At 33.4% G+C, this 14013-nt stretch overlaps 1 protein-coding gene across 4 annotated transcripts in view; it reads right to left on the bottom strand.

The window, feature by feature from the left end:
• PSD3 (pleckstrin and Sec7 domain containing 3) overlaps positions 1 to 14013 on the bottom strand; it is a 1090324-nt gene that overhangs the window by 43185 nt on the left and 1033126 nt on the right. For all 4 annotated transcript variants that reach the window (XM_053703211.1, XM_053703212.1, XM_053703213.1 and 1 more), the window contains 2 exons: positions 12098 to 12242; positions 10089 to 10232 (listed from right to left, as the gene is read on the bottom strand). In XM_053703211.1, coding sequence (XP_053559186.1) covers positions 10089 to 10232; positions 12098 to 12242 — 289 coding nt within the window. The remainder of the gene's footprint in view (positions 1 to 10088; positions 10233 to 12097; positions 12243 to 14013) is intronic.

Genomic DNA, 14013 nt, shown 5'->3' with positions numbered 1-14013 from the left:
TTCTTCCCCTCATCTCGAAACTTCTTCAGCAGATTGTTTATAAACGCTAAACACAATTTCTCTCATCTAACCATCTTCATGACCGTTTGCAATCTGGCTTTCACCCCCAAACACTCTACTGAAATTGCCATCACCAAGGTGAAAAATAACCTACTTACTGCCAAGTCTAAAGGTCACTACTCCATGCTAATCCTTTTAGACCTCTCTGCAGCCTTTGATATTTTTGACCATCCACTGCTGCTCCAGATTCTTCAATCCCTTGGTATTTGTGACATATCTCTACTGTGGCTTTCTAACTATCTTCAGTGTATCCTTATCTGGCTCTTCCCCCTCCCTCTCTCTTTTCGGGTACCTCAAGGTTCAGTTCTAGGTCCACTTCTTTTCTCAGTCTACATCATCATCTCTAGGCTCTTTAATTAAGTCCTGTGGGTTTCAGTATCATCTTTAAGCTGATGACACCCAAATCTACCTTTCTGCTCCAGACATTTCCTCTTTCATGCTCACTAGTGTCATCAGCTGCCTAGCTGTCATGAGCCTGTACCTTTAAGGAAGGGAGGGTTTATCCTAAGTCTTTGCTGTGTATATTCCCTCCCCTTCCTGACCTCTTTGCTTGGTATTCATTTTCCTATGGGCTAGTAGTACTAAGCCTCCTATTTTCCTCTGAAGATCTCTCTCCGTTCATTGATCTGAATTGCAAAGGAAAATAGTATCATACTTTCTAAACTCACATCAGTAGCAGTTGCTATTTGTTGAGCTTTTGTTTGTTTTCTTTAACCACGTTCATTTCTTGTGAACTGTCTTGCAATTAGCTTTTGCATGCTTATTTTGATCCATATTTTATTAACGGGTACCTGTAAAAAAAGTCCACATAATTGCTATGATCAGATGCAGCATAGCATAGACTGTCATGTCTGCAGTATTGTTATACTGATCTGATTCCTGCACATAGAAACATGGTGAGATTTTGTTCAGACCAGTTTCCTCTGAGTTACTGTTGTCTTTAGGTTCCATTCTCTAATGTTATAGGCATAAGTTTTTCTATAGTATTTCACTTCCACAGCTACACACTAAATCATTTATTCATTCTGGAAGTTACATTATATTTATTTATTCACCAAGAATAATTTGAAATAACTTTTAGATCTGCAGCTGAGATTCCCTCTTTCCTCAGATATCAGAAATATCCTAGTCCATTGTTACACTTTCTAATATCTCTTACTGGATGGCTTCTCCATACCTAAAGCTGAACTTCTCTAAAACTGAACCCCTATTTCCTCCCTCTACTAATCTCCCCATTCCCCAAATCTCACTTACTGTGGACAACACCTCAGGTCCGCTGCCTTTGGGTCATACTTGACTCAGATCTTTCTTTTGCTCCCCATATTAAGTTAATAGTGTTAATTAACTCATGCCACTTTCCACCTAAAATGTGTCACTTCCTCACTCATAAAACAAAACAATTGATTGAGAGCACTTATGGCAGAAAGAAGCCAGGCAGCGAGATAAAAGAGATAAGATGCACATCAGCATATTTATACGACGAGCAGGTCAAAACTAGGAAGAGGATTGGAGCGAGTTCAGAGCTGCAGGTTCTCATCCTAGAGGAACTTCCAGGCTGCGTCCGATTCCAATAGAGACTGCTCTTGATATGGAGATTGTGCACATGCATCTTGTAAGTGTATCTTTAAAGTTTTTGTTTTAAAATAAACTCTGATGTGAATCACTTTGTTCTTTGCTTTTATAAGACTTCCTCACTCAAGACATAACTAAGATTTGTATCCACTACCTTATTATTTCCCACCTTGACTACTGCAATTCTGTCTTCTTTGGTCTCCCAGGACTGTCCCCATTGCAATCCATCACGAATGCCTCTGTCAGCGCTCATTTTCCTTAAAGGGACATTATACACTCATTTTTTCCTTTGCATAAATGTTTTGTAGATGATCTATTTATATAGTCTATAAATTTTTTTTTTTAAATGTATAGTTTTGCTTATTTTTAACAAACTTTACTCTGATTTTCAGACTCCTAACCAAGCCCCAAAGTTTTAGGAGAATACCGTCAGATACCTACTCCAGCTTGCTCCTGATTGTGTAAAGGGTCTTTTCATTTGCAAAATAAGGGGGAGGAGAGGAGTATCTTATTTCTCACTTGCAATGGGCTTTCCAGCAACATTTTCAACAGAGCTAAACTGAGAGCCTCTAAGTACATTTTTAAACAGTTTTATACTGGATTTTTATATCAGTATCTGTGCATCTTATTATTTATAGTAGTGTCTATTAGATGCAGTTATATGATAATGGGTGTATACTTTCCCTTTAAGCATCGCTCCACATCTGCTGCACATCTTTGCCAACACCTACACTGGCTTCCATTAACCTCAAGAAGAACATTCTAAATTTTTACCCCAACATACAAAGCACTTACCATCTTTGCACCCTCCTATACCTCTGCCCATGTCTGCAAATACTCCCCAACCTGCCCCCTCCGCGGTGCCCAAACCTACTCCTTTCATTACGTCCTCACATACTCAGTCAGACTATACTCTAGTCTTGTTAATTTGTTTCTTAAAAAAAAAAAAACAACAACCCATATCTGTTAAGAGATGCATATACTGTAACTTATTTTAAGATGTCTCTATCTATTACTTACGCTTCCCTCTCTCTCAACTGCCCCATCTACTTCCTTTAGAATGTAAGCTCACAAGTCCACCTGTCCTGTTGATCACTTTATGTCAGCTTACGGCAGGGCCCTTTATGTTAATATCTAATGATTAGTGTACTCCATAACTGTATACTTATAATGTATGTAACTATCTTCTGATTAGTGTACTCCATAACTATATACTTATAATGTATGTAAATATCTTCTGATTAGTGTACTCCATAACTATATACTTATAATGTATGTAACTATCTTCTGATTATTGTACTCCATAACTGTATACTTATAATGTATGTAACTATCTTCTGATTAGTGTACTCCATAACTATATACTTATAATGTATGTAAATATCTTCTGATTATTGTACTCCATAACTGTATACTTATAATGTATGTAACTATCTTCTGATTAGTGTACTCCATAATTATATTCTTATAATGTATGTAAATATCTTCTGATTATTGTACTCCATAACTGTATACTTATAATGTATGTAACTATCTTCTGATTAGTGTACTCCATAACTGTATACTTATAATGTATGTAACTATCTTCTGATTAGTGTACTCCATAACTATATACTTATAATGTATGTAAATATCTTCTGATTATTGTACTCCATAACTGTATACTTATAATGTATGTAACTATCTTCTGATTAGTGTACTCCATAACTGTATACTTATAATGTATGTAAATATCTTCTGATTAGTGTACTCCATAACTATATACTTATAATGTATGTAACTATCTTCTGATTAGTGTACTCCATAACTGTATACTTATAATGTATGTAAATATCTTCTGATTATTGTACTCCATAACTATATACTTATAATGTATGTACCTATCTTCTGATTAGTGTACTCCATAACTGTATACTTATAATGTATGTAAATATCTTCTGATTATTGTACTCCATAACTATATACTTATAATGTATGTAACTATCTTCTGATTAGTGTACTCCATAACTATATACTTATAATTTATGTAAATATCTTCTGATTATTGTACTCCATAACTATATACTTATAATGTATGTAACTATCTTCTGATTAGTGTACTCCATAACTGTATACTTATAATGTATGTAAATATCTTCTGATTAGTGTACTCCATAACTGTATACTTATAATGTATGTAACTATCTTCTGATTAGTGTACTCCATAACTGTATACTTAGAATGTATGTAACTATCTTCTGATTATTGTACTCCATAACTGTATACGTATAATGTATGTAACTATCTTCTGATTAGTGTACTCCATAACTGTATACTTATAATGTATGTAAATATCTTCTGATTATTGTACTCCATAACTGTATACTTATAATGTATGTAAATATCTTCTGATTATTGTACTCCATAACTGTATACTTATAATGTATGTAACTATCTTCTGATTAGTGTACTCCATAACTGTATACTTATAATGTATGTAAATATCTTCTGATTAGTGTACTCCATAACTATATACTTATAATGTATGTAACTATCTTCTGATTATTGTACTCCATAACTGTATACTTATAATGTATGTAACTATCTTCTGATTAGTGTACTCCATAACTATATACTTATAATGTATGTAACTATCTTCTGATTAGTGTACTCCATAACTATATACTTATAATGAATGTAAATATCTTCTGATTATTGTACTCTATAAATATATACTAATGATTTATGTAAATATTTTCTTATTATTGTAATCCATAACTGTATACTTATAATGTATGTAAATATTTTCTTATTATTGTAATCCATAACTGTATACTTAGAATGTATGTAAATATCTTCTGATTATTGTACTCTATAAATATATACTAATGATTTATGTAAATATTTTCTTATTATTGTAATCCATAACTATATACTTATAATGTATGTAACTATCTTCTGATTAGTGTACTCCATAACTATATACTTATAATGTATGTAAATATCTTCTGATTAATGTACTCTATAAATATATACTAATGATTTATGTAAATATTTTCTTATTATTGTAATCCATAACTGTATACTTATAATTTATGTAAATATTTTCTTATTATTGTAATCCATAACTGTATACTTATAATGTATGTAAATATATTCTGATTAGTGTACTCCATAACTATATACTTATAATGTATGTAACTATCTTCTGATTAGTGTACTCCATAACTATATACTTATAATGAATGTAAATATCTTCTGATTATTGTACTCTATAAATATATACTAATGATTTATGTAAATATTTTCTTATTATTGTAATCCATAACTGTATACTTATAATGTATGTAAATATTTTCTTATTATTGTAATCCATAACTGTATACTTAGAAGGTATGTAAATATCTTCTGATTATTGTACTCTATAAATATATACTAATGATTTATGTAAATATTTTCTTATTATTGTAATCCATAACTATATACTTATAATGTATGTAACTATCTTCTGATTAGTGTACTCCATAACTATATACTTATAATGTATGTAAATATCTTCTGATTAATGTACTCTATAAATATATACTAATGATTTATGTAAATATTTTCTTATTATTGTAATCCATAACTGTATACTTATAATTTATGTAAATATTTTCTTATTATTGTAATCCATAACTGTATACTTATAATGTATGTAAATATTTTCTTATTATTGTAATCCATAACTGTATACTTATAATGTATGTAAATATCTTCTGATTAGTGTACTCCATAATTGAATACTAATAATTTATGTAAATGTATTATTATTGTACGCCATAACTATATACTTAATGTTACAGCGCTGCTTTATATGTTGGCACTTTATAAGTAAACAATAATAATAATAATGATAGAATTCAGTGCAGTGCTCCAGAAACCTACCTAAGTATCTCTTTAACACATAATAGCATGGGAAAGAAACATATTTAATAACAGAAGTAAACACGAAACTTAAAGAAAAAAATTGTATGCGCTTTTTTATTCACAAAATAATTTTGTTGTGTTTCCTTTCCCTTTAATGTTTCAAATATATGAATAATAATAATACAGTATATTGATCTGTGGCTCCCATTTGTTAGGAAGTACTTTGCACATGGTAACCTATCGACAGTCCAAAATAATGTCATATTTATCTACCAATGTTTATAAGCCTCTTTTGGCAGCCCCCTGATCACTATTTATTTTTTATCTATTGACTTGCATTTTAGCCAATCAGTGCAGTGTCATGCACAACTTTACGGGAGAAAGTACAATGCTATCTATATGGCCCACATGGATTAGCAGTCTCTTGTTGTGAAAAGCAAATAAAAAAAGCATGTGATAAGATGGCTGTCTGTAGTGGTTTAAATGTTATAAACTATATTAATATAACAATGTTGGTTGTGCAAAGCTGGGGAATGGGTAGTAAAGGCGTTATCTATCTTTTTTGGTGTTGACTGTCCGTTTAAGTGTAATTATTTAATTTCTTGAATTTTGTTCCAAGGAAATTAAAAAAATTATGCCTAAAACCTATCCAAGGTGCAGTTCTATTTTGTATGCTTGTACAACTGTTCTAGAAGCAAATAAAAAAATAATCTTCCTGCTTGCAGCCTATTTGGCATTCACTCTAAAGGCCATAAATAAATGCCATTCCATTTTATAGGACGTTACCATCTGTGAAGTGTTTTCAATTAATATTTATTAATTCTTTCACAGTTTTTTTTTTCTCTGCTCTCCCTTAATTTACAATATTTATAAAATATAAAGAGTAAGTCTGGGTTTCCCAGCTCTTCCTTGTAAAGCCATGAAATAGAATCATATGGTTTTACATTACTTGCGCAATAAATCCGCAGACTATAAGCTCTTATTTGTTTCTTACATTTAGCAGAAACATTCATCTTTAAATATCTGTAGTCAGCATACTTGCTGTGTATTGATTCTAGTGAACAGAATATAAGCCAGAAAATAAACATCAGGCACTGCTTTATAAGGGAAAATTGTATCACCCTTATGGGAATTCTCATTGTATTGTAGCACACTGTACTGAATAAATTAATAGTTTGTATTGACTGCATATTTTAAACACTGTCACTTACGTCGATTGTTTTGCAATTACAATTGAAGGACAATTACAGTGAAAAAATGGCATGCTCTTATTCATGTAATTTAATCACTATTGACCCTGCAAATGGTTAAACACATAGGTAAAGTACTGATTGTGAGTGACGGAGAACTGCTGGTCCCAAATGGAAACGGACGCAATCAGCAGTGCAAGTCGCACCACTCAGCTCTGCAGCTAGCGCTGCTGATTGGAAAAGCCTCAGTTTAGGCTCGGGACCAGCAGTTCTCTGCGGCATGAGAGCATGTCATGTTTTCACTGTAATGGCACTTTAATTATTACTTTTTCATTGTCAAGTCACTGAACGACCTTGAGAAATGTTTTCCTCCTAAAATACTTATACATCTATAGGTTACAAGAATGTACTTTCTAAACAGTTTAAGATTTCCCTCTGCCTACTAGACTCTGATCGGTTGCTCTACTTATTATCCCCCCCCCCCTCAATATTACAAGATGTTAACACCATTGGTACCATCTGTTAAGTGAGGCATGCTGAGCAGGTAATCATTATTCACAGTTGGGTATGAGAATAGTTCATGCAAACATATTAGTTAAAGTATCCAATCAGAGTGAAGTAAGCAGGTGGCAATGAGCTCATGTGACTGGACGCTTTGCCCATTAATGCTTGGGTGTTTGCAAAATATATTCTCTATTCTGTCTTAAAAGGACAGGAAACCCCAAAATTTTCTTTCATGCTTTGGATACAGCATGCAATTTTAAACTGATCTCATTTTACATCCCCTATATTATAACAAAACTCTTTAGTACTAACAAGGGAAGAAAAGCTTAGCAATATACGTATATTATTTATTTTGCCCCCTTTTCATGCAATTTAACTCTACAATTCTGGATTTCCAATTCCCCTGAGCTTCTACAAAGTCAAGGGCTCTGCCATGTTGAAACATAAGTTTCTCTTTCCTTGTCTCTTCTGCTAAGGACAAATAGGGATAAACTGTGCAAATGATGGCTGCGTAGAATAGAGCAACGTTAAAGAGAACTTTAAACCCTGATACCTCAGCAGAATAGATTAGATAAGGGAAACATAACGATGGTTTCTATTTGCAGAGTAGAAATTACTTTACATAGACACGTTTTAAATATTTAAACAACTAATATAATTTGGATGACTACATCTGCATGTCGTTATCAGGATAATCTTCTATTTGAATACATTATTATATCTGACATTTCTTTGTTGTTTAATAGCCCTTTAATACTATTGTATCTGGTATTTTACTAAGTGTCAATACTAGAACATGCCTTTGATAACTACATCTGTCCATATATTTTTGTTGAGGTATAGCCTCCTGTTTTCCTACTTCTTAAAGGGACATAACCCACATTTTTTTCCTTCATGATTTAGATAGAACATACAGTTTTAAACAACTTTCTAATTTACTTCTACTATCAAATTTTCTTCGTTTTCTTGTTATCCTTTGTTGAAAAGTAGAAATGCAATCTCAAGAGTGTGCACGTGTCTGCAGCACTACATAGCAGCAGTTTTGCAACAATGTTACACATTTGCAGGAGCACTAGATGGCAGCGCTATTTCCTGTCATGTAGTGCTTCAGGCATGTGCACACTACCTACCTAGGTATCTCTTTAACAAAGAATAACATGAGAATGAAATAAATTTGATAATAGAAGTAAATTAGAAACTTTTTAAAAATTGTATTCCCTATCTGAATCATGAAATATTTTTTTGGGGTTTAATGTCCCTTTAAAGTCGCCAATTTATGCTAGAGTCTCTTTTAACCATATTATTACACCATGGAATAATCATATCTATTATTCGCTTACACAACATTCACAATTTTGGGCTAGATAACAAGTGGAGCACTATTTAGCACTCCCACTCGTTCATTAATAGGCTTTTTGTGCACGTCGGTTTGTGGTTGTATTATGATTTGAAAGTAAAAAACCCAAGACACGCAAAAAAATTAAACTTTGAATACTGCTACCAACGTATTTTCCCATAGACTTCAATGGAATGCGAAAACTGCAAAGAACTAACACCCATACTTGGTCGCAAACCTGACCTTGTTTATTCAAGTGCACTAAACCCAAAATGAAATATGGATATATATATATATATGATTATATATTGGTATACATATATACAGATATATACATATATATTCCAAAGAGGCTGGAGTTTATCTAGTAGTTTTCAGAATTCCAACAATGCACATGCTACACAGTGATTACTTGATCAAGAGACACACTACTCAATGTGTATGTCCCGCGACTGCAACTTAGTGTTTGTAAAGTATTTATTTTGCATAAAAAATTGTAAACTCAAAATGAAACCTTTATGATTCAGAAAGAGCATGTCGTGTTAAATAACTTTCCAATTTACTTTAGCAAATTTGCTTTGTTCTTTTGTAATCCTTTGTTGAAGAGCATACCTAGGTAGGCTCAGGAGCAATAATGCATTACTGGGAGATAACAGCTTATTGGTAGGCGTTTGTCTCTTGGCATTGGCTCAACCTCTGAATTTAGCGAGGTCCCAGTAGTGCATTGCAGCTCAAGCCTATCAAGGTTACCAAGGTTTACTATTCAACAAAAAGAACAAAGCAAATTTGATAATAGAAGTAAATTTGTAAGTAGTTTAAAACTGCATTCTGTTTGATGTTGACGTTACTGTGCCTTTAATTGTTGATATACATGATGGATATATAAAAATAACTTTATTGTTCCTAACATTACTGTAGAAGCCACATGAGAACGAAAATCAAAGAGGTGAATAAGCAACTTTTGATGTATTTACTTATTTTAATGTTATTTTTTTTAAATAACGGCACATTAGACTATTTAAAGGGACACTGAACCCAAATTTTTTCTTTCATGATTCAGATAGAGCATGTAATTTTAAGCAATTTTCTAATTTACTCCTATTATCAAATTTTCTTCGTTCTCTTGGTATCTTTATTTTAAAAAGCAGGCATGTAAGCTTACAAGCCAGCCCATTTTTGGTTCAGTACCCTGGGCAGCACTTGCTGATTGGTGGCTACATTTAGACACCAATCAGCAAGCGCTACCTAAGATGTGCCGGCACCTAAGCTTACATTCTTGCTTTTTCAAATAAAGATACCACGAGAACGAAGAACAATTGATAATAGGAGTAAATTAGAAAGTTGCTTAAAATGTCATGTTCTATCTGAATCATGAAAGAAAAAAAAATGGGTTTCATATCCCTTTAAGTATATTATACTCTACATTTACATAATTAGGATTTAAATCTCCTAATGAATACCAACATATCTTGCCAATATTTTTAATTAAATTCACTATTATGCATTCCGTCTTATAAATTCTAAAATACTGCACATACCTCAAACTCCAAGTAGTGATCTTTCATTTTGTACTCGTCTATTTCCTTTGCTTTTACTTTTTTATCTGGTGGGTAGGAACGATGCTCAGCCAGCTCAGTGGAGATCTGCTTGAGTTTAGTTTCATGTGATCTCAACTGTTCATCCTGACCAAGAAATATAGAAAAGGATCATTTAGCTTTTTTTAAAAACAAAAAACAAAACTAAAAAACAAATAAACTATATATATAATTTTCAAATTCAAACAAACCAAATAATGAAATTTCTAAAACACGTAGCGATTCATAATGACTGTTCCTTTTGCAAATACAAGCAGCAATATATCTGGATATGGCTGCCAACCCAACTAATATATTACTAACATGATCTGTACCTTCATAAATTAACCTTGAGTGCTTAATATAAGATATATATATATAGCATTGTATAAAATGTAAGCAAGTCCCATTTTAAAGGCATATTGTTTTGTAAAATCAGTTAAAGTATTTCTAATGATTTGTTATATGAGCTGCAGATGATTTACTGTTTTTTTTTTTATTCACAATAACTGCTTTTGCTCATTGAAACCCCACCCATTGGCCTACCCATGCAAAAAGGCTAAGCCTGAAGGAAGACTAGTCCAGCTTATCTTGTCTCTCTATACATAAAGGCCAACAGCCAAGATACTGACATTTTCATTATGGGTTGCGGTTTCAATGAGCAAAAACAGGAATTTAATTGCAAACTAATGGGCAATTTTCAATACATATTACTTTATAATACAATAGCTAATGCGTCGTTATGGAAACTACACATACAGTATGGAGCTTAAATAATCTCTAAAGGGATATGGAAGTCAAAAGTGTGAATATTTAAAACGACATGAAACCCTAACATTTTCTTTCATTATTCAGAGATAAAATACAATTTTTAACAACTTTACTTCTATTATCAATGTTGCTTCATTCTCTTAATATCCTTTATTGAATGTGCAGCAATGCACTACTGGGAGCTCGCTGAGCACAGCGGTTTGGCAATAAGAGGTATATACGTGCAGCCACCAATTAGCAGCTAGCTCACAGCTCCTTAGGATATCTAGATATGTTGTTCAACAAAGGATGCCAAAAGAACAAAGCAAAATAGATAATAGACGAAAATTGGAAAGTTGTTTAAAAAGGTATGCTCTATCTGAATCATAAAAAAATGGGTTTCATATCCCTTTAATTTTTACATCTATGTTCCTTTAACCCCTACGGATCCACAAACTCTGGTGTTTATTCACTTTTTTATTGTGTTAATAAAGTTGAAAACATCTCCTCCAGATGCACAAATAAATAAATATTGATAAGACAATAGTTAAAGGGACAGTCAACACCAGAATTTTTGTTGTTTTAAAAGACAGATAATCCCTTAATTACCCATTCCCCAGTTTTGCATAACCAACACAGTTATAATACATGTTTTACCTATGTAATTGCACAGACATGCATTTTAGCCAATCAGTGCTCACTCCTCGGTAAATTGACGTGCATGAGCTCAATCTTATCTATATGAAACACATGAACTAATGCCCTTTAGTGGTGAAAAACTGTCAAAATGCATTTGGATTAGAGGCAGCCTTCAAGGTCTAAGAAATTAGCATATGAACCTCCTAGGTTTAGCTTTCAACTAAGAATACCAAGAGAACAACACAAAATTGGTGATAAAAGTAAATTGGAAAGTTGTTTAAAATTACATGCTCTATTTGAAACATGAAAGATTTTTTTGGACTTTGACTTGACCCTTTAACAAAGAATACCATGGACAATAGGTAGATTTGCTAACAGTGGTAAATGTAAAACTTGTTTTAACCCTGTAATGACCAGCCTACCTATGTATGTTTTTATGATACCAAGATAATAAAGAATAAGTACATCGGAAAGACTTGACTGTCCCTTTAACCACAAGTATCAATAATTAATTTTCAAATGACTTGCTTATGGTGTGCAGAAGTATATGACAGCTGCAATATATTATAAAAAAAAATGCAAACCTTAGACAATTTGGTGGTAGTTGCAGGAAGTAATGGTCGGCTGAATTTTTTCTGTGAGCCAATCGCAGCTGGGAATGGTGGGGCGGAAAATACTGCAGCAACACAATTGATTTTGTTAATCCATGATTCCATTTCCTCACTGCTCCTAAAAGTAAAAAAAAAAGACATTTTTTTTAACATAGAAGATTTTAGCAATAGTACTTGAGGATAGAGGCCAATAATAATAAATATGTGTAAAATAATTAAATTAAAAAGAAACCTGAGTGGGCTTAAAAATAAACACTTGTATGACAGTCTGAATATAATTTTCTCAATTTTTTTCTTCATTATCAATATCATTTTACAAAATATAACCTACTTAAAGGGACATAAAGGGGAAAACTAAAATGCTCTAATGTGCTATATAATTTTATTATTGAGCTATGAGATTAAACACCAAAAAAGGGTTAAATACATAGTTAAAGTGAACTGTAAAAATGTTCTCCAGTTTATTTTGTGTTCCCAGTAATACATTTTACCGGTTGGTGTGTATTAACTTGTTTAGAAATAGTTCATTTACATTTATTTTGACACTGAAAATGTGTTTTACCTGTTGAAATCACCACCCATAATGGCATTTCAGTTCTGTAGTATTGGCAATAGAAACGGCTATACAAACATGAGGCATCAGCAAGTTTCAACCTTCCAGTTGGGAAAGAGAAAGACCCAGTCCATTTAAAAGGGTGTTTCTACAGCTGATTTGAATACAATCAAATGTTATCAGCTGTTTGCCTTAGTAAAATGTCTTTTTAAAGTCATCTTTGGAATGGCAATCAACTCCTGGTCCTGAGCTGATAAGGGGTGGCATATGTGTGAAGCCATCAGATCACACGCCATGTTAGCAGTGCATTTCCAATCCATCCTGACTATAACCATGTGTTTAACCTGTCTGCAGGGCCGGATTTACCATTAGGCAGAGTAGGCATGTGCCTACAAGCGCCTTCCATAGAGGGTCATCTGTCTCTCTGCTCCATATGCCTTTTCTGCACACCTCTGGGGCTCTGCCCTCACTCACCATAGCAGATAATAACTTTGCCCTAAACAAAGATGGCCAACACGCTGGATGGTCCGGTCAGTTTTTCCAGTGAATGCAGACAGAGCAGCCATAGCGGCCTGAGAGTGTGTGTGGGTTATTTCTTTTATGGGGAGTGACAGTGAGTGACTATTTGTGCGCTATTACAGAGCGCTCTGGGTGCACGGTGGGCATGTATCAAGCTGCAGCGGCTTACAAAATCAAAATGAATGATTGTACAGTCAGAGGGCAGTCAAATCATAATTCAATAACGTTTTCGGCTGTATCTATAAGTTCATACATGTGAACCGGGATTGCGTGGTGGGCGCTTTAGATTTTGGTGCCTACAGGCACCTGGGCTGTAAATCCGGCCCTGCCCGGCTGAAAGGTGTTAATCACATAGGTCAGTTTAAGCAATAATGTGCTAGAGCATTTTTTTTTTTTTGGTTCTTTAGGTCCCTTTAACTGGTGCTGCAAACTATGGGGTAGAATTAACTCCAGCTTTAAACTTTACATGGTTTCATTTCAGTGTGAGGACCCTGGAGCATCTTGTCATTCTCACTGGCACGAGTACAGCGTGTGAGATATGCCTATCAGTATGCTCAAGCACATCCCTATGTAATACTTAATATGGATTTGGCAAGACAGCACATGAAAAAGCAGGTTATAAGCAAGTAACCCCTGAAGCGAAGGTCCATCATGCATAACATTTGTAACTTTGCCAGTACTGTTGAGGATTAGTACATTCTACCCACTGCGCCCCTCTAAAAAATACATACATTTCTTTCCTTCACACTAAAAGCATAATCATCTGGTGTTTGGGCAACCTAACCTTTTCCCCTGCTGTTACTGAAATGAAATGGGA

This window comes from Bombina bombina, chromosome 2, assembly GCF_027579735.1.
Source record: "Bombina bombina isolate aBomBom1 chromosome 2, aBomBom1.pri, whole genome shotgun sequence".
Classification (NCBI taxonomy): Eukaryota; Metazoa; Chordata; class Amphibia; order Anura; family Bombinatoridae; genus Bombina; species Bombina bombina.
Note: the sequence above shows the minus strand (reverse complement) of the source record. Positions and strands in the feature narration are given on the sequence as shown.